This window comes from Gymnoscopelus microlampas (assembly GCF_963454915.1).
Source record: "Gymnoscopelus microlampas genome assembly, chromosome: 3".
Lineage (NCBI taxonomy): Eukaryota > Metazoa > Chordata > Actinopteri > Myctophiformes > Myctophidae > Gymnoscopelus > Gymnoscopelus microlampas.
Genome location: NC_139940.1, coordinates 27426641 through 27453224, shown reverse-complemented (window position 1 = coordinate 27453224; position 26584 = coordinate 27426641). Strand labels below are relative to the sequence as shown.

The 26584-nt window shown below is 41.3% G+C and overlaps 3 protein-coding genes across 8 annotated transcripts in view; all 3 read left to right on the top strand.

Moving 5' to 3' along the window:
* Positions 1 to 7898, top strand: part of LOC311042631 (uncharacterized protein) — a 32125-nt gene extending 24227 nt beyond the window's left edge. The window contains exons 11-15 of the mRNA XM_084053483.1: positions 1648 to 2630; positions 2894 to 3193; positions 4749 to 4938; positions 5049 to 5332; positions 6167 to 7898. Of these exons, the coding sequence (XP_083909609.1) occupies positions 1648 to 2630; positions 2894 to 3193; positions 4749 to 4938; positions 5049 to 5332; positions 6167 to 6199 (1790 nt within the window). The 3' untranslated portion in view covers positions 6200 to 7898. The remainder of the gene's footprint in view (positions 1 to 1647; positions 2631 to 2893; positions 3194 to 4748; positions 4939 to 5048; positions 5333 to 6166) is intronic.
* Positions 7899 to 9213: 1315 nt separating this feature from the next.
* LOC311042012 (uncharacterized protein) lies at positions 9214 to 17119 on the top strand. Its single transcript, XM_084052512.1, has 11 exons — positions 9214 to 9520; positions 10199 to 10377; positions 10536 to 11242; positions 11646 to 11957; positions 12901 to 13063; positions 13179 to 13244; positions 14272 to 14501; positions 15930 to 16074; positions 16191 to 16474; positions 16690 to 16737; positions 16998 to 17119. The coding sequence occupies exons 2-10, from the start codon at positions 10281 to 10283 to the stop codon at positions 16720 to 16722; spliced, it is 2037 nt and encodes a 678-aa protein (XP_083908638.1). The 5' UTR covers positions 9214 to 9520; positions 10199 to 10280; the 3' UTR covers positions 16723 to 16737; positions 16998 to 17119.
* A 3834-nt stretch (positions 17120 to 20953) lies between these two features.
* LOC311042286 (uncharacterized protein) lies at positions 20954 to 25400 on the top strand. Of its 6 annotated transcripts, none has more exons than XM_084052929.1 (5): positions 20954 to 21045; positions 22144 to 22306; positions 22948 to 23261; positions 24182 to 24374; positions 24470 to 25400. In XM_084052929.1, the coding sequence occupies exons 2-5, from the start codon at positions 22174 to 22176 to the stop codon at positions 25063 to 25065; spliced, it is 1236 nt and encodes a 411-aa protein (XP_083909055.1). In that variant the 5' UTR covers positions 20954 to 21045; positions 22144 to 22173; the 3' UTR covers positions 25066 to 25400. The 6 variants fall into 6 exon arrangements, with proteins under 6 accessions (XP_083909055.1, XP_083909056.1, XP_083909053.1 ...); XM_084052930.1 differs by having other exon boundaries at positions 20969 to 21198; positions 22144 to 22201; XM_084052927.1 differs by having other exon boundaries at positions 20969 to 21198.
* Positions 25401 to 26584: the final 1184 nt, after the last annotated feature.

Genomic DNA, 26584 nt, shown 5'->3' with positions numbered 1-26584 from the left:
GGTCATAAACAAGAAATTGAAGGGTAAATTTAGGTCTGATAATGATGAACTCCATTTACCATTTTCCAAATTCTTGTGTTTTTTTTTTACATTTTGGAATAAATAGCACATTTAACATCGAGTTGCCCACAATGTTTTGGTGCCCACTCTTAAAGAAATCTTAATAGTTGCTCTGCTGCACACATTAGAAAAAAATAGCTGATCCACAAGTTAATGGTCACCAGTTGTAGATCAGCTATTTTCGGGTGTGTGAGAGAGAGAGAGCCACATGCCTGCGTCTTGCATTAATTCCAAATAAAACAAAACAAAAAAACATACCCTGTCTGCCACACATTCTATTATTAAATGATGATTAATCTCTAAGCCTAACACTGCAGAAGTAAGAAGAGAGTTCTGTTGGCTGGTTTAACGGCAGAAAAGAAAATCGTAGTAATGAGAAGATGGAAACCACCTCATAATCTCTTTCGTTGGAAGTTGTATTGAGTGCTCGAGTGCATGGAGCTAAGACGGAATCGATCCAAACATTACTTAGAGCCCAGAAGGTTAGATCTGTATTCTGTACTCCACTAGTTGGAACCTGTACATTGGTGTCAGAGAATGAGCATTCACGCATTTATATTTCAAATGAGTTTTCAATAAGCATGAGACGGTTGAGAGGGTATCCATATATACATGATCTGTTTTTGTCTTCTGATTATATAAAAAAACAACTGTATTGTTGCCTATACGGATTTAACAGTTTTCTTGAGAGTAAATGAGGAATGTGAGAACCCTGGAGTTTGGTGTGGGGAATTAGAAGAAGCGGCCTGGGTTGTTTTTCAACCACAGGATTGCTGGGTTATGGGTTATAGATATAGTATAGGTTAGATAAAGATACTATTGCTGTAAGCAAACTATGGAATACATTAATTTGTCACTCAATGAATGACCACAGACTGATGGACAATGTTGACACTGAAAAAGATGCTGCCCTTTAATCTGCAGTGGAAATGTGTGTGACCTGTTTGAACAAAATGCAATGTCTCCTCCACTCAAAAAATATTTTAAATTCTAAACATCAAGCACATCTGGAAGTTTAAAGATTTTATCTGTGAAAAGAAAAACTAGCATTACGATAATCGGTTCCATCCAGCCTTAAATCTGGAACATAACCAACCACGATTAACGGGAGGGATCAATTCAGACACTAAATTGGCCCAATTGTCCTAGTTTGAGCCCACCTTAAGATGGATCTGAATTCAAGATCATAGTCATACATTTAAACCAGAATTGTAAAATGAAATGATGCGTGGTATTCCATTCTCTCCTGTTTTTCATGCCTAGTGCTGATAAATAAACTGCAGATCCGTCCGTGCCGGAGGTCCTTGTTCTGTCATCTGAGGAACCCAGTTGAGTAAATGGAGGAAGGAGAAACAGATCATGAAGACTCATTCGAAGAAGAGGAAGATACAGACGAGAGTTCGAAAGACAATCAGCAACTTGATGATGATGACGACGAAGGTGAAGAAATATATTAAGTCCAAAAAACATACATTACTGTTGTTAAGATTTTGGCCTGTGTCTGCCGGAAACCTCTCTTCCGCATTGGTTACTTTTTGCTCATTGTAAAAAATCGTTTTATTAACAGCATGAGTTTGTTTCTTACAGGAGGCGGGATTGTTTCTGACACTGAGAATCCTTGTCCATCAGCTGAAGGCGATTTGAAGCAAGAAAACTGCAAAATGAAAGGTCCTCACCATTGTTCAGTTTGTGGGAAATCATATACCAGAGCTTACCATTTGCAGCGCCACATTCGGGCAGCACACTCAGGGGACGGACCGTACAGCTGTCCATTCTGTGGCAAGCGATTCAAGCAGAAAGAACATGTGGTCGTCCACCAAAGAGTGCACACCGGGGAGAAACCTTACTCGTGCTCTGTATGCAGTAGAGGCTACACCCGAAGACAGCTTTTATTAGAACATGAAAGGTCGCACACAGGAGAAAAACCCTACCACTGCCCTGCATGTCCCAAACACTTTGCTACAAGGACAGGGCTGAGTGATCACAAAAAATCTCACACAAAGGAAAACCTCCTCTCCTGCTCACTGTGTGACAAGATTTTCACCTCATCGTCAGCTTTGAAAGATCATTTAAGAAAGCACAAAGGACAGCCAGGACCCCACCCTTGCCCTCTATGCTTGAAGAGCTTCGATCGTCCGGGCAGGTTGAAAAAACACATGTGTATACACACAGGAGATGCAGATGCAGACCTCCACTCCTGCTCACTTTGTGACAAGATTTTCACAGCATCATCATCTTTGAAAGATCATTTAAGAAAGCACAAAGGACAGCCAGGACCCCACCCTTGCCCTCTATGCTCGAAGAGCTTCGATCGTCCGGGCAGGTTGAAAAAACACATGGGTACACATACAGGAGATGCAGATGCAGACCTCCACTGCTCACTGTGTGATAAGATTTTCACCCGATCGTCATCTTTGAAAGATCATTTAAGAAAGCACAAAGGACAGCCAGGACCCCACCCTTGCCTTCTATGCTCGAAGAGCTTCGATCGCCCGGACAGGTTGAAGAAACACATGTGTATACATACAAGAGATGGAGATAAGTTGAATCCTCAAGACAACACTAGCAAGGTGAGACATGGGTCATTCATCAGTCAGTCCTTGTGCTCTTCATCATGGGTTTAAACACTGAAACAATGGGAAGATTGTTAATTTGTTGCCATTACTGTAGAGTTACTGATATTTGTCTAGACATCAGCGTCAAAGGATCAGACTTTTCATTGTCTATGGTAGTATATGTATACAGTAGTTGCCTTTTACAGAAAGACATGGTATGAGCTGTCTATATTGGTTGTCCAAATGAAAGACAATGTGGTATCTTCATCTTTTAAAAGGAAAGACCCAATCGTTGTGTCCAGTGTGACGAATATTTCTCCACACCTGAGAAACTGGAGCAGCACAATCTCCTCCACCAGAGTGGGCTGCAGCATGTGTGTGAGATCTGTGACAGTGGTTTCACCACAAAATCCAGCCTGCAGGAACATGTGATGATGTCTCATACTGGACGGTACCCATGTGATGTGTGTAAGGAAAGATTCTCCACCAAAAAAGCTTTCAAAAAGCACCAAACAATCCACAAAAAGGAAGCATTCCTCTCTATGAATGGTTCACTGCCATTAGGTGGACAGGACCAGGTGAATTTCCACATTTTTGCCATGAATAATATTTGTCTGACAAATGCATGATTGACTAAATTGCTTAGGAGCTTTTGATTGTATTTCCGTTTTCCTCTTTTTAATAGCAGATGAGGGTAATTTTGCTTTAGTTCTACATCTGTTCGAGCTTGCAATAATTACCCAGCTTGTGTACAAGTTGGTGTTGTCACATACTAACACATTTGGCTATAGTACCAATAGCAGTAGGGGTATCCATAGGTCATTAATTAGTCAAATAAATTGCTTTGTTTGCGTTTGTGCTAAAAGAGTGACTTTGAGACATGTTTTGACTATTCTAGATGATCAATTTCTAATCCTCATGGCAAGATATCTCAAATATTTGGAGTTACAACACGGCAAGGAAACTACACAGCATCAACCTCTAGCAAAGTGTCTTTGCACTTCAAGGTTTACATTCACAGAGTGCGATGTATAAATGATCTGAAAATGCGTTAATGAATATTTTACATCAGACTATTAATTTGGTTATGCCTCATTCATACAGGTTGATGCTTTTCGCTGTGAAAAATAGACCTTGTTTCAAAAAATAATCACGTTGCTTTATTGTGAGGATGTACTCATGAAACAAACAATTTAAATGAATCAACTTAATCGCTTCTTCTCAACTACAGACTGAGGACAATATCTCAGCTTTCGTTTTCTTTTTCCAATTCCCCCCCCAATTTTGTCATTCTGTCAATTCCCAAGTCCCCCCATACTGTAGTCCGTATTTGGTGCTAACCTCTACTTGTTGGTTTGTTAGTTTGTTAGTGAGGTTTTAGGCGACCACGTGTCACATACGAAACATGTGATGCCCCTTCAGTCAGCCTCTAACCTATATTAAAATTGGCTAATGGGAGGGCCGGCGGGCGGACCTCTGATGTCACTCTGTATCAGACATAACCATAAGGAGTTCCCAATGCAGCAATGCCCAAATATGGAGTATGTTCTCTAACATCAATGTGTCATCATGGCATCAGCCGCAAACAAATCAATCAGCTCCACAAAAGGGGGCATGCCCATATATGGGCATATACTGATGACATCAGCGATCTCCATACATGGGCATAAAAGGGCCAAGGACTGACATACAGAGATCTGGTTGTCCAGATTCACACATCCGACCGCTATGCCCATATGGTCATGTGCATATATGGGACCCGACTGACTTCAAACCGGTTCCCGCCATCGAGTAGTTCGGATATCTAGTTGTCCAGAACTGCCGATCCAACCAATATGCCCATATATGGGCATTCCAATATATGGGCATATGCTGATTACATCAGGGATGTCAATATATGGGCATAAAAGGGACAAGGGCTGATCGATACAGATATCTCCATGTATGGGCATTGGGCACTAAAGACAGACACAGACAGATGGGTACTCTGACAAAGCCCCCAACACTATGACTCTATGACACTATGACATATTGGTCAGATCGGCAGTGCGACATAGGTATGAGGGCAGCGTAATTCCTAGTAATATACATTTCATGAAGAAATGGTGCATTCATTGTCTTTTTTTTCCCCAGGATGCAGATGGTCAATTCAACACCTCTGAGTCCTTCACCTCAGCATCCAAATTTGGTAACCATGGTGACTCAAACTGTGAAAAGGGTTTAGTTTTGGATGAGGATATCAAAACGGAGAACGAGGATGGCGATGTCAGTTGTTTGATTAATTCAGATGGTGAGGAAGAGAACTGGAAGCCTGTTATAATCGGTAAGTGGCAGCAAATTAGGACTAGGAGTGATGATCACATATTCAAATTATCAGTAGTAGCATTTGTCATCCATCATAACACTACTTTACTGTCCTGCCACCTTCGTCAGACGAAAATGGCTGTACGGAGAGCCAGGAAGGAAACAATGGCAAACCAAAACACTGCTGTCCAGTGTGCGGCAGAGACTGTCAGAAGGCCTCAGCGCTGGTGAAACACCTGAGGATCCACTCAGGAGAGCGTCCCTACCAATGTCCTACCTGTGGGAAAAACTTTACCCAGCAGGTCCACATGACTGAGCACCAGAGGATCCACACAGGGGAGAAGCCCTATGCCTGCATGGTCTGTGATAAGAGCTTCACCTTTTCCAGCGCCCTGCGGCGACACCAGCGCCTTGTAAGGGTTTTAATTATGATTGGTTTCTATAATAGTTTAATCTCTTTTCAACTCAAAAGGATGGTACTGTTTTTTTAAACCCTTAGATTAACAACTTTTTTTGTAGCACATGCATATTTGTACTAGAAAGAATGGAAATGGTAAAGAATGACTGCTGAAACCAAATCTCTGTTCAGAGTCAATGAAGTAGACTGTCCCTATCTTTGGTGACTTGATATGTAATTAATGATTGCATTATGTGATTTCACACACACATACACAGTTCCTCAAGATATGCAGGTGAATGTAGGTCAAATGACCTACTGTAACATGCATTGCATTATTTTTGCTATTACACAGTGAGAGCTCCATGGCATGCTGCACTCTGCAGAATACCTTTCCACTAGGGGGCAGCAGTGCATTTTAATAGGTTAAAAGTTGAGCTTCATCCTGTTGAGCTTAACTTTTCACAAAGATAAGTCCAACCATTGTCTTGAATTCTTGTGTGGCATGTGAAGACCATATTAGATGGAGTTAACTGTATGGGTTATTTTATACAGCAACAATGCCACACCTAGTTGTCATTACATGTTAGTAATTAATTATCTAGCCATGATAAGCATGATTAGTCGAGATTATACGAGACTGACAAACTGCCACATAACTTCAGTCATGGGAACTAATTAGTTGCATGTAAGGACTGTTGGTAATGAGCTTCAAACAAGTTAAGCTATTGTGTTTAGGACAAGCAACCAGGATCGATAATAAATGAAATACTGTACAATGATGTCAAATTGTAATGACTGCTAAGCAGTTTGAGCTTCATAATTAGTTTTTGTTTTGTTTGTTTTGCAGGGACGATGTGATGGGATTTTAGACAAATGTTGACGTCACTTTTGCAAGGCAAGTTTTCAGTTTGCTAAAGTACAAGGAATTGACTCATACTTAAATCATACTTAAGTGGAAAAAGCAGAGCCAGTCTGAGCCAGTCTTGCATTATTTATTTTGGAGTACCGCTTTTTCCACTTTGTGGTTTTTGATTTAAGTTATATACATAGCTGAGCACCCACTGCCTAAACTAAAAAGGCATCCAGAGGAAGCGCACCTGTTTTTCTGTCTTAATTGACTCATACTGTTATAAGTATGATGAGATTGAAGGGGAAATGATGAATCAATTTGACATTTAGTTAAATTGAAGGAACGTGTCCACTGACCAGCAGCTCATAGTACCTGTCTTTGGTTCTGTTTGATTGGCAAATCTCACAGAACTGCTTTAAATTAAATTATGCTTGCTGTGATTGATTTTTGAAGTTTTATATTTTTCATAGGCTGATTGTCATATTACTGTATGTATTGCTGAACAGTTGTTGCAGGAAGTTATATTTTCCAGCTTAAAGGAGTAGTTCACCCAAAGAAATACTTATGTCCTATCAATTACACACCCCCATGAAACCTTGAATTCATGGACATTTTTTAGTTTTTGTTGCATTCCTGAGGCAATAATTTGATGACCGACTCCTACTGACCGATGACTCGTCATCAAATTATTGGCTCAGGAATGTGACAAAAACTAAAAGAAAATTCAAGGCTTCGTGGGGTGTGTAATTGATAGAAAATAAGTAATTTTTAGGGTGAATATATACAGGTGTATATTTAAAGTTAGATGGAAAGAGACAATCCATATATTCAACCATTTATAAAATGTCATTTTCTGTGTTTTCTTTCAGTATTTTGAAGCTTGTGGTGCTGGTAGTGAATCTTACAATTAATGTGACAACAAAGGCAAGCATTAATGTGAACTGTTACGTAGGTGGTTCCCTGGAGGTGGCCTTAAACAGGGAGGGGGGTCAATGATAAAGAGCTGTCATTACACACACAACCATGCATTGGTTGTCCCACACAAGCTGCCATAGTCTGCTAAACAGATGTTATGCTGTTTTGCCAAGTCCCGGAAATGATGCGCTGTGATTGGCATTTGTGCCGAACGCTCACCCCAAAACATGATTTATGAGACTGTTCGGTTCGTGTGGGACAACCTAGGCATGGATGCGTGTGTAATGATAACTAATAACAGATTCATGAGGGAGAAAAAAATCAAATCTATGCTATGAGGGCTGCTGGGGAAACTGGACGACAGGGGCAATTCTGCAAATGGACCCCATGGCCAGTCATTTGGGATCAATATAAGTAGGAAAATTAGCCTATATGTTATTTAGTCCGGACTTGTCCTTTAAGGATTGGTCAATTTAATTAGGTACAGTATTAGGCACCATGCTGCTAGTCCTATCCTCCTATAATTTGACAAATCTCTGTCATGGTGTCATGGTTGGTGTGGTGGTTGGTGAGGCCAAAATTGCTCTGCCGGTTCTCCTCAGCGGCTGGAGTAAACCGAAATTGCACACAGCCATTGACCATTACCATGTGCACCTAACAGCGAAGCCCGTTATTCAATATCACCAAATGTCAGCTGTTTATTAGCGTTTTTGTGTAAAACACTGTCGCCATGGTTACGGGGCTGCCTCACGGGTTGCCAGATCATGTGCGCATATCCCCCCACGGATGCGTCGACCGGGTATGGACTAGTTTATAATAATGGAAGTAAATCAGTAACTTTACATTTTAATTTCCAAATGGACAAAAAGAACAGAGATAGTATGCAGAGAAATCTATGCATGAGTAAGAGTATGTCGTGTTCTGGGGAAAGTAAACATTTTTTTTAAAGTGTAATGTTTGAAAATGTTTAAAAGTTGGCATAACGTGTTTCTTAGGCCTGCAAAATAGAAATCATACATTTTACAAACATAGCTATAAAATAAGTTTAAACAATCTGTTGCATTTACTGCATTGACTGTCTTCAATTCTTGTCTGGTGGTGGTCTTCATTCCTGGGGAGGGACACAACCTACTGGAGCACAGCGTACTGGTGGAGGGTGGCAGGACACAGGACCTTCCAGGTGTCAAACTGACTGTGCTCATGTAGTGAAGGATTATTATTATTTTTGATATGGTGGTGTATGCCTTGAAATTCGTGTCATAAACAAATCTATTGCTTGCTTTCAGCTGCAGGATTGAAATAAATAATTAATACAATTATAGATATACTCATACTTCTTTTTCTGAGTGAGGTTGAATTACATTTCTGTCTCTTTGATGTGGAGTAATCCAGAACTTAGTTGAACAACAAAAAAAATTGGTTGAACTTGGTTTGGTTGGTTTTGGCTGTATATTTACACCTGGTTTTAAGGTTGTAGAACATGACCATTATATAATTTAAAATGTGCAACTCTTTATTGTGACAAAGTACAGTATGCTCTATCTACAGAATATGCACACATACTTTATAGCCTACTTTACTTATACTGTGCGCGCATGCATTAAACATACACACACACCTACGTACATACATATATATATATATATATATATATATATATATATATATATATATATACAAATTCTACTCCACTACATCTCAGAGGCAAATATTGTTCTTTTACTCAACTACAATTATTTGAAAATGTTTAGTTGCTAGTTACTTAGAGATTTTGATTATTTTATTACAAAACATACATTAGCCACTTCAGCCCTATATACATTTTGGCTATTTTCAAAATATTTGTATGAATTTTGAAAACTTGGGACATTCTGCATAATGAATAACTTTTGGTAATTCAAGTAAATTTTGATGCCAAAACTTTGACTTGTAACAGACTATTTTTACAATGTTTTATTCATACTTTTACTTAAGTAAAACATTTTGAGTACTTTTTCCACCACTGTTTCAAAGTAACATTCTATGGTGTAACTTGTCAGTTCCATCACCGCCTCCTCGCCTCTCCGGACTGAAAATCGAGCGCACCCCATCCCGCTGGCTCCTCCTGCAACAGAAGAAAATATGCAGTTTGTTTACACGTCACAATTTCAGCAGAAAACACTTTCTGGGAATGTTTTCACTGTTGCATTGAGTGCAATACATCCACGGATGCACGACGTTAAACGTTACGCCTAATTCATGTGAATGCAACCCATTACGGAAATAAGTGCGCAGTGTGTGGAATTAATGTAAATGCTGTTTGCAATTAAATACCACCTAACAAGCTCTTAGCTAACATTAGCATCAGCCAAAGTCCAAGGAATCTTGAAAGGATGATGAGCTGCTGACGTCTTTTTAATCTCTTCATGGTTTGCTCTCCCGACATAGGAAAGCACGGTACGTGATGGTGCTGAAAGCATGCATGAGCATCATTTCTTTCAAGTTTTCTTTTTTGTTAGCTAGCATAAGAAGAATAAACACGGATTTTAGCATCCGGTCGCACTTTATTCCAGGTGCATGCAGGTGTCGCTATTGAGCAGGTTCAATGTCTAGGCCTGTGGTTTTCACACTTTTAAATGTCATGGTAGACCTGACAGTATACAAATGGATGGCCTTAATGGGTCCATTTGGTCAATTTAGTACCCCCTCAAGGAACCCAGAGAGTCCCTGGACCCCACTTTGAGAACCACTGGCATAAAGCATGTCAGCCTCCTCGATTGAAGTAATTCAGTGATTCACCAGGTACATACAATTACGCAGTTGTCGCTCATAATTCCCCACTTAAATCATGTACGTGAAAGAAATCCCTATAGGCTCTAGTCAAGCACCACTAACATCATTGATACAATTTGAATTTATAGCACATGACAAGATCCTGGTTTGGTTTGTCAGAAAGAATGCTGTATATTATGGGAGGGACGGAAAGGCATACATACATCTAGGAGAGGAGACCATCATCTGTGCTGTACACTAGTTAGTGACTTAACTTTCTATTTTGAGGCATGGTGCAAACTAAGGGGGATTTGAATTCAAGATCACTGTAATGATGCCTGGTATTCCATTCTCCTTTATTAGCCCGTGGTGATACATCAACTGAGGATTGCTCCATGCTGGGGGTCCTGGTACTGACTGTCATCTGAGAAACCCAGTTGAGTTAATGGAGGAAGGAGAAACAGATCATGAAGACACATTCAGAGAGGATGAAGATACAGATGAGAGTACAGAAGACGGACAGCAAGCAGCTATTGGAATAGGTGAAGAAATATATATATGTATACAAAAATAATCATATTACTGTTAAGGTAATATGAGTCTGCTGTATTTTGCTTTAGTTACTTATTTATCATAAAGAAAGTAAATGGCTTATGTAATCTTCTACAACAGTGTCTTAACATCAGTTTGTTTCTTACAGGTGAGGGTAATGATTCTGGCACTGAGAATCCTTGTACATCAGCAGAAGGTGATTTGAAGCAGGAGGACTCCAAATTGCAAGGTCCTTACCATTGTTCAGTTTGTGGGAAAGCATTTACTAGACCTTACCATGTGGCGCGCCACATGGCAACACACTCGGGGGACAGACCGCATGACTGTCCCGTCTGCGGAAAGCAATTCACACGGAAAGCAAGCCTGGTCGTCCACCAAAGAGTGCACACCGGGGAGAGACCTTACTCGTGCTCCGAGTGTGGGGTGAGTTATGCACAGCTTGCCTGTCTGAGGAGGCACCGGCTGAGACATGCTTCAGAGAGACCGTACCACTGCTCTGTATGCAGGAGAGGCTTCATCCAAAGACGATATTTAATACAACATGAAAGGACACACACAGGAGAAAGACCCTACCACTGCACTGCATGTCCCAAACGCTTTGCTTCAACAACAGGGCTGAAGGAGCACCAAAAATCTCACACAGAGGAGAACCTCCACTCCTGTTCTCTCTGTGACAAGGTTTTCACCTCATCATCATCTTTGAAAGATCATGTGAGAAAGCACACAGGACAGCCAGGACCCCACCCTTGCCCTCTATGCTGGAAAAGCTTTAATCGTCCGGGCTTGCTGAAAAAACACATGTGTATACACACAGGAGATGGAGACACATTGAATCCTGAAGATAACACTAGCAAGGTGAGACATGGATCATTCATCAGTCAGTCCAGGTGCTCTTCCTCCTGGGTTTAAAGATGCAACAGGACTGTTGTTCTTGTTGCTAATACTGTAGACAAGTTGTGGTTCTCAAACAGGCCTTGCCTTCTGCCAGGCCGCAATTGTAAATACGTTTTTTTTTCTTAATTGTTATGCCTGGTTCTTTGAGATTAATAACCTCAAAAAACCCTGAGGGTCCCTGGACCCCACTTTAAGAACCAGTGCTGTAGACACATTTCAGTGACACAAGTAATGAGTCTTCTCATTGTTTTGTGTAGTACTGCACATGTAGTAAGTAGTTGCCTTTTACAAAAAGACACGGTATATAGTTGTTTATATTGGTTGTCCAACTGAATGACAATGTGGTTTTTTCATCTTTTGAAAGGTAACACTCCATCGTTGCGTCCTCTGCGACGCATATTTCACTCCAGAGAAGCTGGAGCAACACAATCTCCTCCACCAGAGGGGACTGCCGTATGTGTGTGAGATTTGTGGCAGAAGTTTCACCAGAAAATCCAGACTGGAAGAACATGTGATGTCCCATACTGGAGAGAGACCCTACCAGTGTGACGTGTGTAAGAAAAGATTCTCCATCAAGAGAGTTTTCAAAAAGCACCAACAAATCCACACTAGGGGAGGATCAACAACAGAGTCACTCACCGTGAATGGTTCATTGCCATTAGGAGGACAGGACCAGGTGAATTAACACATTTGTTTTGCCATGAATAATATTCGTCTGACAAACACCTTGAATTAATTGCTTGGACCTTTTTTTATTGTATCCCCCCCCCCCCCCCCCCCCCCCCACGTAATTTTAGTAGCAGGTGGGCATATTTTGGTATTGGTTCCACATCTCTTTGAGCTTATAATAGTTATCCAGCTCTTGTACAAGTTAGTGCTGTCATAGTAGAAATAGTACCCATTAGGCTGAAATACCAATAGCAGGTTTCTAATATCATTAATTAGTCTAAATTCATGGCCTCAAACAGTAACAGTTTATAGGTGAATCTGAAGGTCATGTTTGCTTTATTAATGCAGTGAGAATAGACAAAACATGTGACACCCCAGACACCCCATTGTTTATCCAAAGAAAATCTAATGTTGATATAATTTTTGCACCAAGTTGTACAATTATATATGTACAATGTGTTGCAAAATAATCTGAACAATGTACACACTATGATTTGCTTGAATGCACAGCTGGCAAGCACTTTATGAATATTGCAGTTTAGAATTTTTGCTATTAATTGTGCAGCCCTAATAGCTGCTTTTAGGTAAATACAGAACCGCTTTAATTGAAAATACACTGTGCATGTTTGTTTTTACTGTATGAAAAAACACAAAGTATCATGTTTATTTTCCTGAACCGTTGTTCAGGATAATAAGCATGCAATATGTCTAGCTTTATTTTCCTGAACATTCTTAGTGTCAAAGCTCATGTTTTGACCACAATCTAGTCAATATCACATCATAATAGAGATGTGGAGAAGGGCCAATTCTCTTATTTATGTAACACATAATGGCCATTTTCTGCTTTGGTGATTTGAAGTCACAATTATCAAATCTCAAAAGTGGTATAGAAATGACCTGTTCAGTTTGGAGATTCTCATCACTGTTCTTGCTTCCTCCCAATCCACTAGAAACCTGATGACCACCTGGGGTCCTACACCATGTCTAACCAATTAGTGTCTCCTGATGGTAATAATGGGCTCCAGGATGTTCTGATTAAAAACGGCGAGGATGATGCAGTTGTCAGTGCAGTAATCATGTCTGATGGAGAGGAAATACAATCTTTTCAAACTGGTAAGCATGGATTTGTTAAAACCTTTTCTGTACAGATGATAAAGTTACACTGATATTTGCATGCCAAAAAAAAACATAAAGGTAACATTGAACATAAACACTACAATGCATTCAGATTCACAGGACACAGGATCAAGAGTAATCATGTCTGATGGAGAGGAAATACAATCTTTTCAACCTGGTAAGGGTAACAGTCTTCCACGCCGACATCTCGCCACTCCGACTAGTGGCTTCCGCGTGCGGTTAGGGTTAGGGTGAGGGTTAGGTATAGGGTTCGTTAACGTCGGAAAGGCGACATGTCGGAAAGCCGCCATGTAACCCTGGTAAGCATGGATTTGTTAAAACCTTTTCTGTACAGATGATAAAGTTACACTGATATTTGCATGACAAAAAAAACATAAAGGTAACATTGAACATAAACACTACAATGCATTCAGATTCACAGGACACAGGATCATAGGTGTGTATGTGTTCATTCAAGACAGATAAATAATGGAAAAGGGCAGTGTAATTGAGGGGGAGGTAGGTACTAGGCCACTAGTAATGAGAGCTGAGCAATTTATATAGAGGCGATGCTTAAAAGGTCTTTTCCTCCCAAGAGATAGCGCGAGAACAGAATCAATTGTTTTGTACTTAAGTATGTTTGTACTGTACGTACAAGGAATTAGACTTTATGTATTTTTGGCATATTTATGCTTTATTTCAGATCAGTGTAGTGAGACAGAGAGACACAGATGGGGGTACGATTCGAACCCCTCTCCCAAGGAGCATATGGTCTGAGCCACCAGGCACCCATAGATGGTGTATTTTAAAAGACTGTAAAGACAAACGACAATGTATTAAAAAGTTCCTATTGTAACAATTAAAACTTAACACAGTTATGGAAGGACTTTGCATTCTACAGTTGTAGCTGCAAACAGATTAACCAACATGTTGAGAAAAAAGTGGCAAACTGCGGCACTCCAAAAATAACGATCCAAGACAAGGAGGCTCAGATGCAAACATTTTAATCTGGCTGAGGTGTTTCTGCCATTAGCCTCCCTCAGATAAAAGTCCCTTCTATCTTACAGATAAAAGTCCCTTCTATCTGCTCTGAGGAAGGCTAATGGCTGAAAAGACTGTAGCTACCTTATACTGTTGCCAAATCTGATCTAATGAAATGTGTTCATATTTTGTATTCTGATGACAAAACCTGTTCCTTGTTAAAGTGGACAGACCAAAAACCAGGAAGAAAATCCACATCTGCACCGTCTGCGACAAGAGCTACACAAGACCATCGAGGCTTAGGGAACACATGAAAATCCACATTGAGGAAAATGAGAAACTCCTCTGTTCTATCTGTCCAAAGAGCTTTCTGCGTCCAAGTCTGCTGAAGAAACACTTGCGGATACATATGCGAGATGGGCTCACAGCAGAACCTCTGAACGGCACCAGCAAGGTGAGAAACAAAAATTATATAAGTATTTTGAATTGACCTGTCTGCTGTTCAGACCTTACCTACAGTAGGCATCATGTTGGTTGATTTTGCTTTTATATATTAATATAAGCAATAAGACACAAGAGGCTGTGGTTTACTGTTGATTTTAGAACAGCTATGGGGAGTTGCAGCGCTATCCAGAAGAGTGGGCAACTGTGAATACTGGGCACATTTCTATTCATTAATTTATTTTAAAGAATGGGCACTCGTGGATGTTTTGGTGAAGACTGTGCACTTTTTTGGGGGGGGGAAGACCGGGCACCATTTGGGGAGAAGACTGGGCACTTGAGGTGGATTTTTTGGCGGAAGACTGAACACTATTTGGGGAATTTCAATTCCGAATTCAAAGGACACATCTGAGTCTGAACTGATTCATAAGTTGTAATTTTCTATGTGTATACACTATGTGTACACACAGCCATTTACAGCCAGGTGTCATTTCACTCACAATGGTGAAATGCCCACTCTTCCCTGGAGGCAGACTTAGTTTTTAACCACATATGCATAGCTAAACTGTAAAACATGGTGCAATATGCAGTATTGCACCAATATGCAGTATTCCACCTGACTTTCGATTCCCATATCAAACACCTCTGCAAAACCTAATTTTTCCACCTCAGAAATATAGCCAGACTCCGCCCCACACTCACCCTGCCAGATGCCGAAAAACTAGTCCACGCCTTTGTCTCCTCAAGGCTTGACTACTGTAACGCACTTCTCATCGGGATCCCTAGCAAGAGCATCCAGAAGCTCCAGTACATCCAGAACAGTGCTGCTAGGATCCTGATGAGAGTGCGGAAATACGAACACATCACACCCATCCTTCATTCACTACACTGGCTTCCCATCTCCTTCAGGATCGAGTACAAGGTCTCCCTCCTCACCCATCAGTGCATCTACAGCAATGCCCCCTCCTACTGTACCTAAAGGAACTCCTCAAACCCCCGAACTCCACCCGCTCCACCCGCTCACTCCGCTCTAGAAATTCAAACGCACTCGAGCCCTGCACAACAAATCTCCGCACCATGGGGGATCGGGCCTTCTGCTCAGCATCACCTAGACTGTGGAATGCCCTCCCAGACCATCTGAGAGCACCACAGTCCATTGACATTTTTAAAAAGGGCCTAAAAACCTTCCTTTTTAACAAGGCATTTGCCTAGATAGAGATTGTTTTATCTTTTTAAACTTCTACTGTGTTTTGCTGACTTGATTTTAAGTTTATTCATTACACTGTTTTATTTTATTGTTGTTTTATTCTTTCTTTTTTTGTTTTAACCTGTAGCACTTTGAGATTTGTTTCAAATATAAAGTGCGTTACAAATAAAATGTATTATTATTATTATTATTATTATATAGTGTAATATAGTGTAATCAATGTCTTTTTTCCAGGATGCAGATAACCATGGTGACCCGAACTGTGACAAAGGTTCCGTTTTAGATAATGCAAATGACAAAACAGAGAACGAGGAGGTTTCTGTCAGCGGTTTGATTAATTCAGATGGTGAGGAAGAGAATTGGAAGCCTATTATAATTGGTAAGTGGCAGAAAATTAGGAGTGATAATAACTTATTCAAATTATTATTAGTAGTAGTATTTGTCATCCATCATGAAACTTCTTCATAACAACCACCTTCTTGCTACCACCATCAGACCAAAATGGCTGCACGGAGAGCCAAGAAGTCAACAATGGCAAACCAAAGCACTGCTGCCCAGTGTGCGGCAGAGACTGTCAGAAGGCGTCAGCGCTGGTGAAACACCTGAGGATCCACTCAGGAGAGCGTCCCTACCAGTGTCCTACCTGTGGGAAAAACTTCACCCAGCAGGTCCACATGACTGAGCACCAGAGGATCCACACAGGGGAGAAGCCCTACACCTGCATGGGCTGTGAGAAGAGCTTCAGCTTTTCCAGCGCCCTGCGGCGACACCAGCGCCTAGTAATGGTTTTCATTAAGATTCTTGCTATTAGTATCATTAGGGGTGCCATTAGGGATACCGCACAATCGGCATAGATTAGAGGGGGGGTAGAGGGGTGTGTGTGTGTGTGTGTGTGTGTGTGTGTGTGTGTTTGAGAGAGAGTGAGTGTGAGAGAGAGTTAGTGTGAGAGATCTGAGCTTCAAAATAATACGTTTTTGTTTTGTTCATTTTGCAGGGACGATGTCGTGGCGTTTTAGACAAATGTTGACATCACTTTTGCAAGGCAAGTTTTCAGTTGAAATTATTGTAACAAAAGTGTCCAGCAGCTCCTAGTACTCATGTGTGGTGTCAATCTATATATTATATATACAGGCTGAAGTATAAACATTCTGTCGCATTTACTCGTTTTATTCTCATATAATCCTGTGCTGTCTTCAGTTTGTGTCTGGTATGATTCTTTCATATCTTGTTGGCTTAGAGGACTCGTAGACTGTTATGTTGTGGGGGAAAAGCTATAACATTTTCTAATTTAATTCTCTCCAGCATCCCAGTCTTCCTCCACATGGACAGGACCAGAGCTTTTCAGGACCATGGTGACCCTGAACCAAATGTGCCGTCAAGGGAAACCCAAATCACTACCTAAACCTGGCAGAGCTACATTTGGTCATCCTCAACAGTCTTCATTCCTGGGGAGAGGCCCAACATGATGCTGGTGGAGAGGGGCAGGACACAGGATCTTCCAGGTGTCAAACTGACTGGTCACTCAGAGGCAAATATGACTGTTCTATTTCATTCTTCCTGACTGTCAGAGACAGTGCTTAACACTGAATGATATCCGTCTCACGCACGTGCAGGTTGAGTAATTAATAACAACAAAGTCATTGCTGTGACATGATGACGGTGGCCGTGGAACGCAGTAGCCAGCGTACATAAGCCCATGCCGTCATTAATTACTTCCCTTTGATCTTCTTGTAGGCTACGCGTAGCAGGTTTGAGGTTATGAAATAAAAAACTAAAGCCCTGTTCCAACCCATATCTGGGTTGGAACCTCGCGTTGCGTCCTACAAGGGCTGCGATTAAGACTTTATTGTGTTTTTGTAAACCACCTACAATATAACTATAGCTCCCAGCAGACCACTGTTTGCGCTGGCCACGCTGAGGGAGACGCCACAGGTCTGTATGGTTTATAGAAGAGCCTGATTTCAGTCTCTTTCTCTCTTGTGGTTGTTGAACAACACTTTAGTTGTATACATTTTCTGTTTGATTGTCTGGCGGGTATTTTCACTTGTTTCAGTGCCTGAACAGCTTATATTAAGGTTGTAGAATATTATTATTACTAATATTATTGATATTATTGTGATTGCCTGTTGAGTGTTTTCGCTCTTTACAGAGCTTATTTAAGTGTATAGTGTTATTACTGTTTCCCAATAAAAGTCCTTCCGCTTGTGGGTGATTTCTCTTTTGTCTGTTTGTTACTGGGAGTGCCTTCGCTCCAGTAACTACTTCACCATGGCGCATGCTTGCCGTGCCTGCATGGTACCACTGTTGGCCGATGATGGCCATGATGAATGCCACAGGTGCCTGAATTGCAGCTTTATGTCACGGGACCTGAAGCTGGCCAGACTTGCTGAGGTGGAAAGCAGCAGCTGGACAGCCAGCTGCCCCCAGAGGTGGAGGTTCTCCATTTTGGAATGCCCCACATAGCAGGAAGTCCAGGAAGAAGGACCATTTGGATGCTAAGGTTGACACACCTTGGCATCTCAATTTGCGGAGATGAAGGAGTCGCTCCTTAACCTCCAGCCGGATAGACCTGTTCCCTGTGTTGACTGCTGCCGCCCTGCCCCAGGAGGATGGGATGAGGACGATTCACTGTCTTCAGCGGCCTGTGGCAGGTTACGGCACCAGTCGCCCTCAGCCACCATCGCTGCAGGAAAGCTACCCCAGGTCCTTCGAACTTCGAGCAGCCCGATCAACGTCGCCGCACTCCTCCGAGTTTGGCGCCTCATACGTGGAGGGCTCGGAGGTCTGGGTTTCGTCCCCCCAGAGGCACAAGGGGCCAAAGGGGTAGACCCTGAAACCCGGGGCCGGCAGTGGGACGCTTCTCCCAGAAGCATCTCAGCTACTGGGAGAGCTGCACTTCAGGCCCTTGGGTGGTGGCCAAGGGTACAATATCCAGTCCCGCCAGCACAGGGGTGGCACTTAAATCACACTAACCAGGTTATTAAACTGGCAGCTCATGACCCCTCCTGTCTGCAGGGTGATGTGCCTTCAGCAGAACTGCGCTTCCCAGTAAGGGCTTTGAGGCATTATATACAGGGGATTGCTGGGTTTCGTCGCTCTGACGGCCTGTTTGTCTGCTATGGTGGGTATAGGAAGGGGCACGCCCTGTCCAAGCAGAGGCTTTCAAAATGGGTTGTCATGGTGATTGAGGAGGCATACAGATTATGAGGCCACTGCCTCATAATATCAGAGGCCACTCCACCAGAAGTGTTTCCACTTCTGGGCGGCTCTATGAGAATCTTCGAGGAGATTTGTGCTGCGACCACGTGGGCTGCACCCTGTACTTTTCCCCAGTTCTATAGGGTTATGTTGCTGGAACCACTACGGTTGCGACTGCTGTTTTGGGGGCCCATAAGCCATTCTCGGCAAGGTAGGATTCCTCGTGACCTTGTTGATACTAGTGATCCAGTGTTAAGCACTGCCTCTGGCAGTCAGAAATAATGAAATAGAACGAGTTACGTATGTAACTACGGTTCTATTAATTCTTGATGATGTCAGAGTTATCTGTCACTCTGAATCTCGCGAGAAGATTCTGCAGGAAAGTCATTAATGACGGCATGGGCTCATGTACGCTGGATACTGCATTCCACGCCCACTGTCATCACTGTCACAGCTTGGACTTTGTTGATATTAATTACTCGACCTGCATGTGCGTAAGACGGATATCATTCAGTGTTAAACACTGCCTCAGGCATTCATCCAGAATTCATAGAACCAAAGTTACATACGTAACTCTCATTCTCATGTAGTGAAGAAAAAACAATGGTCTCCTAATGCTGAATGTTGGTGGGTGTATGATGTATCATTGGAACTATTATGATGCACATTGCACCATAATGCAATGTGCATCAATGTGCATTGATGATGCACATTTTTGGCATTGTTGTGTGCCAATTTGTTTTCTTTCTGTATAAAAAAAACTATTGTTGTCTGCTTACAACTGTGACTGTTTATTTTATGAGATGAGATGAATACATAAAATGTTTTTTCCTCATTGCGATCTCTTTTATGTGGCATAATCCTCCTGCATTGTTTGAAAGATGTTTTGCTTGGTTGTTAACAATGTCTTTTTATTTCTTAAATCCAGTTTATGGTTATTTCACTAAAGAACATCGGCTATCACAGTATGATTGGAGAACCAAATTGAAGAAGGTGCACTCGGTTTCATCGACGGAGGTGTGCCGCTTGAAGGTGACTTGAACCATGGGAGGCACCGCCGAGCGAGCTAAAGCGAGAGAGTCGCCATGCAGAGCGTTGCCAAGTCACCTTCAGTGTACTCAGCACCGTCCAAATTATCCCGATAGGGACAGAATGGAAATCATCTAAATTATCTCACAGAGGAAAACCACTCATGCTCTCAGTGTGACAAGGTTTCAGCCCAATTCGGCCACCAATGAATTCCATTTAAATATATTTGAAAGATAACACCACATCATTACGTCCTGTGCGACAAATATTTCTCAGTACCAGAGGGGGCTGCCTGCAGTATGTGTGTGAGATCCTTGGCAGAGCCTGTAGGAATACGTGATATCCCATACAGGAGAGAGACCCTACCCATGTGATGTGTGTAAGAAAATATTCTCCATCATGAGAGGTTTTAGACGGCAACAACAAATCCACACCAGGGAGGGATCCGTCACCGAGTCAATCTCCATGAATGGCTCACTGTCAATAGGAGGACAGAACATGGGGAATTACCAGTCTTTGCCATGAATAACATCACATTTAGTCTGGGAATATTTGTGGCCAATATTGCAGTTTTTGTTGTTGAGGATTGGTATTAAATGTGCATTCCTGATCACAGGTAATAGAAAATACGAAGCAAGAGTTATTTTTTTCTTCCATTAGGCCTATTACATTTTTACATTGTGTGCCAAACTTAACTAATCGTCTTGGGCTCTTCATTTCTGCTTAATTTCTGACAGCACAGTGAAGGGAGACAGCTCGGAAACGGAGGATATGACACAGGTCATAAGCTGTGGCTTTTAGCCTAAGCTTTGCAGTTTGTCCTTTCATTTAAAATCCTTTCATTTGGTGATGGAAATGTCTTAATGCAGCACAAATAAAAATAAACAAAAATAATTTAAGTGAAATGTTTTGGGGAAATATTTTAATATTAAAAATTGCATATTATATGAGCGAGTTGTTTTGAAGACCAGGAACCGAAGCTGTACATGTGTTTTCCCGTAGGACTTATTTAGCTGTCACACAACTCTTTGCAAGGACCACAACAGTCGGCTCACAACAGAACGGTCGCCCGAATGGGGGATTTAATTGCTCAGTCATTTGGTCCACATTTGTATGTTAAGATGTAAGGCGAACTTAGTCTTTGTTTAAATAACTATGTCTTATAAGGGTAAACCTGTATTATGTGCGAATGTCATGCAATAGACCGTAGAAAATGTGACGTCAAATACAAATGTGCAGAAAAAATACAAAGTTGGGCAGTCGAGCTCTAAGCCAGGTCAGGATGATGTTCATTATCCTAAATCAGTGGTTTTCAACCCTTTCCATACCAAGCAAGGTCCATTAGTTATTCGGCATTTGAGCCACGGACCGGCATTTGATGAGATTTAGCCTCTCAGACCCAAGACGTAGAATATGTTGTTCTTGTCGTATCATATGCTGTGTTAATGGAGAGATAACAGGCAAACGTTGATCAAAAATAACAATTCTTCTACATATTCTAATTGCGGAGAGGTAAAAGTAATGCCTGATGTTTAACTCTCAAGAGCTAAATATCTAAGGGACCCTCATGCAGCGTCAGTGAGTATTTAGGTCCTAAATACTCACTGACGCTGCATGTATCTTTGTCGAGCTCGTATCTTCAGTGATGACGAGCTGGCTACTGCCTTCTGTCCATTATGCTCTACAACAACTTAACAGACTGTTTCAACCCATCGGTCTCTTCCTACGTTTCTGTTGATGACACTTCTGATATTAGGTCATTAGATGTATTTTTGGCATAAGTGGAGTGCTGATGTCTAGGTAGTGTAGACGAGGAATGGATTTATCACTGTTGTTGAAAGTAGGGGGATTTAGGAGTTGTCATTGTCAATAGTTCAATTAACAGCTGTGATTGGACATGCACATTTGAGTACAGTGCTCAAAGGACATTATCACATCACTGGTATGTCCTGATCCAAAGGTAATATGTGATATATTCTTGCAGTTCCACTTATCACTGAGCTAGGTTCTTGTTCAAATATGTATCAGCTCCTATTATTTGCTCATGTTGTGCTTTTCATCTAAATGCAATCATGTATTATATATACTCACCAGGATGCACTAAAACACACTGGCCATTTTCTGGAGTGATGATTTGATGTCATACCATACAATTGTCAACTGTCAAAAAAGAGAAATAACTGATTCTCATCACTGTTCTTCCTTCCTCCCATTCAATTAGAAACCTGATGACTGCCTGAGGTCCTACACCATGACAAATCAATCATTGGCTCCTGACGGTAATAATGAGCTCCAGGATTTGATGGTTAAAAACAGAAAGGATAATGGGGTTGCCAGTGTAGTAATCATGTCTGATGGAGAGGAAATGCAATCATTTCAATCCGGTAAGCATGGATTATGAAAACATAAAACATTGTAAGACAAGTATAGTTTCAGTTGATTTTACTGCCAGATAGCCAGACTTTACTCTTTACTCTTTTTAGCCAGACATTACTCTATGTGCAACACAAACAATATAAAGGCAACAGTGAACATACAGCAACAAACAGTATTTAACGCATTGCATTCAGGTTCACAGGGTGTGTGTGCGTGTGTGTGTGTGAGAGGAAGTCAGAAAATGTGATTGATAATAATGGAAAATGTCAGCGTAATGGAGGGGGATGGCACTAGTAATGAGAGCTGAGCATTTATACGCTTTAGCTGAGCATTAACCTACTCAAGAAACATGCAAAAAGAAAAGAGGTTTGCCAGATTAGCCCCAGACACACACTTATTGCACAGGAGATTGTATTAGCAGTGTAGTTAAAGGTGGATGCAGGAACATCACTGCAATGGGGAAAGTGATTAAATTGTATTACATATTAGACATGAATCACTAGTAATCCGTCTTGATTCAAATGAAGAGGGAGGTGAAACAACAAACATTGCACACTGTAGTTACCTTTTTATAATGTTAGTTTGTCAAATGTAATGAAATGGGTTCATCTTTTACGTTCTGGTGACAAAAACCTACTCCTTGTTACAGGGGGCAATCCAACCACAAGGAAGAAAATCCACATCTGCCCCATCTGCAATAAGAGCTACACAAGACCCTCGAGGCTTAAGGAACACATGAAAATCCACGTTGAGGAAAAGCTTTACATTTGCTCTGTGTGCAGTCAGGCTTTCTCAACATCAACCAACTTAAGAGCCCATGAGAAAATCCATGTGGCTGATAAACCACACCCCTGTTCTATCTGTCCAAAGAGCTTTCTGCGCCCATGTCTGCTGAAGAAACACTTGCGGATACATGTGCGAGACGGGCTCATAGCAGAACCTTCGACGAACGGCACCAGCAAGGTGAGAGACAAAAATGATAAAAAAAAATAACATTTTGCTTGTCTGCTGTTTAGACATTAGCAAGTCTAATGAGCAGGCATTGTGTTTTTGTTGTTATATATTATGTGTTTCATTGCTCAGTTGTACAATGTGCATTTACAACAATCTACTATTTAATTATTAATATTCATTCATAGATATACTGTAGATGTAGGAGGCACATCTTAAAGTGAGTTACCGGAAGATTGAGTAAAGGGGGTTCATGCATTTCTTTTTTCTTTTAAATAATACTCTAAAAATAAAGCTCTCAACATTGCGGTTCCAGGAAGAGTTTGAATAGGGAAGGAGAGAACAGAGGAGAAAGGAGCGCAGAACATGTAAAATAACAGGAACAGGAAGGCACAGTCCAGTACACATAAGGTGCATGCTTAAAAATGAGCAATTGATATATATATGGCACAAGTATGGAAGGCAAAAAAAAAAGCTTCTTGTGCAGGTGGAAAACGTATCCAGATTGTTAAAACGTAGCAGGTATATAAAATCACGGTATCAGGTGCATGCTTAAAGTGACATGGTTAAAGAAATGAAAAACAGACCTGAAAATGAATATTCTGTTTATTAAAGAGCTGGAGAGAATGAGTGACCCCTGGAAAAGTTTAAAGAAAATCAGAGGTCAAGTCACCTTAAGAAGCATGAATTAACTTTTATCTCAGTTTATGGTGTTAATAGTGCCCACCATAGGCTTTAATGAGCTGTAACAGTGGAGGCAGGATTTTGTCTGGATGAGACGGGAACAGTATATATACGTAAAAAAGGAATTCTGGTTGGACTTTAACCTAGAAAGAGGAGTTGAGAGTAGAAAGGCATTTAACCCGGCCTAGGCTGATTATATGCTAAAGCTTGTCATGATGAAATACTGTAGGGCAATGTCTTTTTTCCAGGATGCAGATGGCCAATTCAACCCCTCTGATTCCTTCACCTCAGCACCCAAATGCGATAACCATGATGACCAGAACTGGGAAAAAGGTTCTGTCTTGGATAATGAAGATGACAAAACAGAGAACGAGGAGGGTGATGTCAGTGGTTTGATTAATTCAGATGGTGAGGAAGAGAATTGGAAGCCTATTATAATCGGTAAGTGGTGATGATAATTCAAATGATTATTAGTAGTATTTGTCATCCATCATGACATTTCTTCATAACAACCACCATCTTGCTACCACCATCAGACCAAAATGGCTGCCCGGAGAGCCAGGAAGGCAACAATGGCAAACCAAAGCACTGCTGTCCATTGTGTGGCAGAGACTGTCGGAAGGCCTCAGCGCTGGTGAAACACCTGAGGATCCACTCAGGAGAGCGTCCCTACCAGTGTCCTACCTGTGGGAAAAACTTCACCCAGCAGGTCCACATGACTGAGCACCAGAGGATCCACACAGGGGTGAAGCCCTACGCCTGCATGCTCTGTGAGAAGAGCTTCACCTTTTCCAGTGCCCTGCGGCGACACCAGCGCCTCCACAACGACGACAGGCCCTACCAGTGCTCCATTTGCCAGTTGAGTTTCAAGCAGCAGAGCTCATTGAAAAGCCATGAGCTCATCCACTCGGGGGTGAGGCACCACTGCTCATTCTGCAATAAGAGTTTCAGCAGGGCGCTGGAGCTGACCTACCACGTAGGCACACACTCGGAGGCCAGACCGTACTTCTGTAATATCTGTAAGAAGAACTTGAGCGGTGCCAGGATCTTTAAAAATCACATGAAGAAACACAAGTCATCTTCTGGACCTCAGGAGGCGGAGGCGGTGTCACTCTCAGAGATGACTGACTAACTAGTAAAAGAAACAAACTTTTACTAGGCCTCATGCTTGACAAATGCAAGAGATTGCACTGCAACCAATCACACCAATAGAAAATGTTCCCTGAATACAAGCAGAAAATGGTGGACAGACGCTCGCTCCCTGTTTGAACTGTGATTCCTCTGTACACTGGAACTGTAATGTGTTGCCATTCCTTATTCACACCCCACTACTTGACATCCTGATAGGCTATGCAAGTGCATATTAAGTTGAAGTGAAGGACTCCTGGAATTATGTGCATATAAATTATCTTGCACAGAAAAATATGCATGGAAAACTACTGCCGGTTTCAATAAACGTGTGGACCAGCCACTTTTGTTCTTACTCAATGACTGTTAATGTGCACATGCTCCTACATTGTTCAATAATGCCAATGTCAAAGATGGTTATACTTAATAAAATTAGGACTAAATCACTCAAATCTGAATGTAGGAAGAGTTTAGTTGTCAGAGCTAATATGTGTGTGTGATAGACAATAGGATGCACCACTTTCTATCCTCTCGTGACTTGGACTCCAGCTTAGACTTGGTCTTGTCTTGGAACATTTGGGATAATAATATAGCCAGGACTCTCTGGGGATCTTGCTGTTTGGTTATCATTGTTAACTTCTTATGAAAGCTATAATCCAAAGACTTATTTTAAGGAATGTTATTTGAACCAATCTGCATGGTAGAGTATGTTAATACAGATTTGCAGTGGTTGGAGGTGGTGTCCCAAGACACGAATGATCGGTACTGCACTAGTAAAACGCAAGTAGTTTTCAAAAGTGAAATGTTTAAAAAACTATTAAGACATTTCAAAGTGTCAGTCCAATCCGACCTGTTGGTGTGCATAAAATACACACACATACAGACAACTTCAACTTCATTATAATATACTGCATATTATGCAGTATATAAATAAAGTGAATATCTCATTAAATGACTTAAGACTCAGAATATGGGATGTAATTGCACTTAAACGAATACAAACCAGTAGAGGATATTGGTCAGGCCTTAATTAACACACAAGACGGCATTAAAGATACTTAATACAGTGTATCTGTCCAGGAAGCATTTTGCTTCTAATATGAAAGCACATTTTCTCCTTGGGGTTGTAATTCTTTCAGGTAGTAAGTGCTGAGGAACTACCCTGTTAAAAGCTGTTTTTATGCATAAATATTGTTGGTGATACCCACCAGTCAACAGGCAAAGCCAAAGGGTGGGTAGTAAATATTGTCATTTGCTTGTGGGTTTATGCACCATGCCACTCACTTTGTCAGGGAACAAATTATTTCAATGTCTTATTCCAATCTGAAAATGTTGAATTGCTAGTACCCGACTAATGCCAGATATTTGGATTAATTAACCTGTTGTCTAGGACCTAGACAACAGGTTTCAAAAATAATTAAATATAGCAGATCTACAAGCTCTTAACTCGCCACAATACGATGAGTTGTGAGCTTGTAGATTAACTATTTTCTGTACTTTCGCGTGATGCATTTATGATAAAA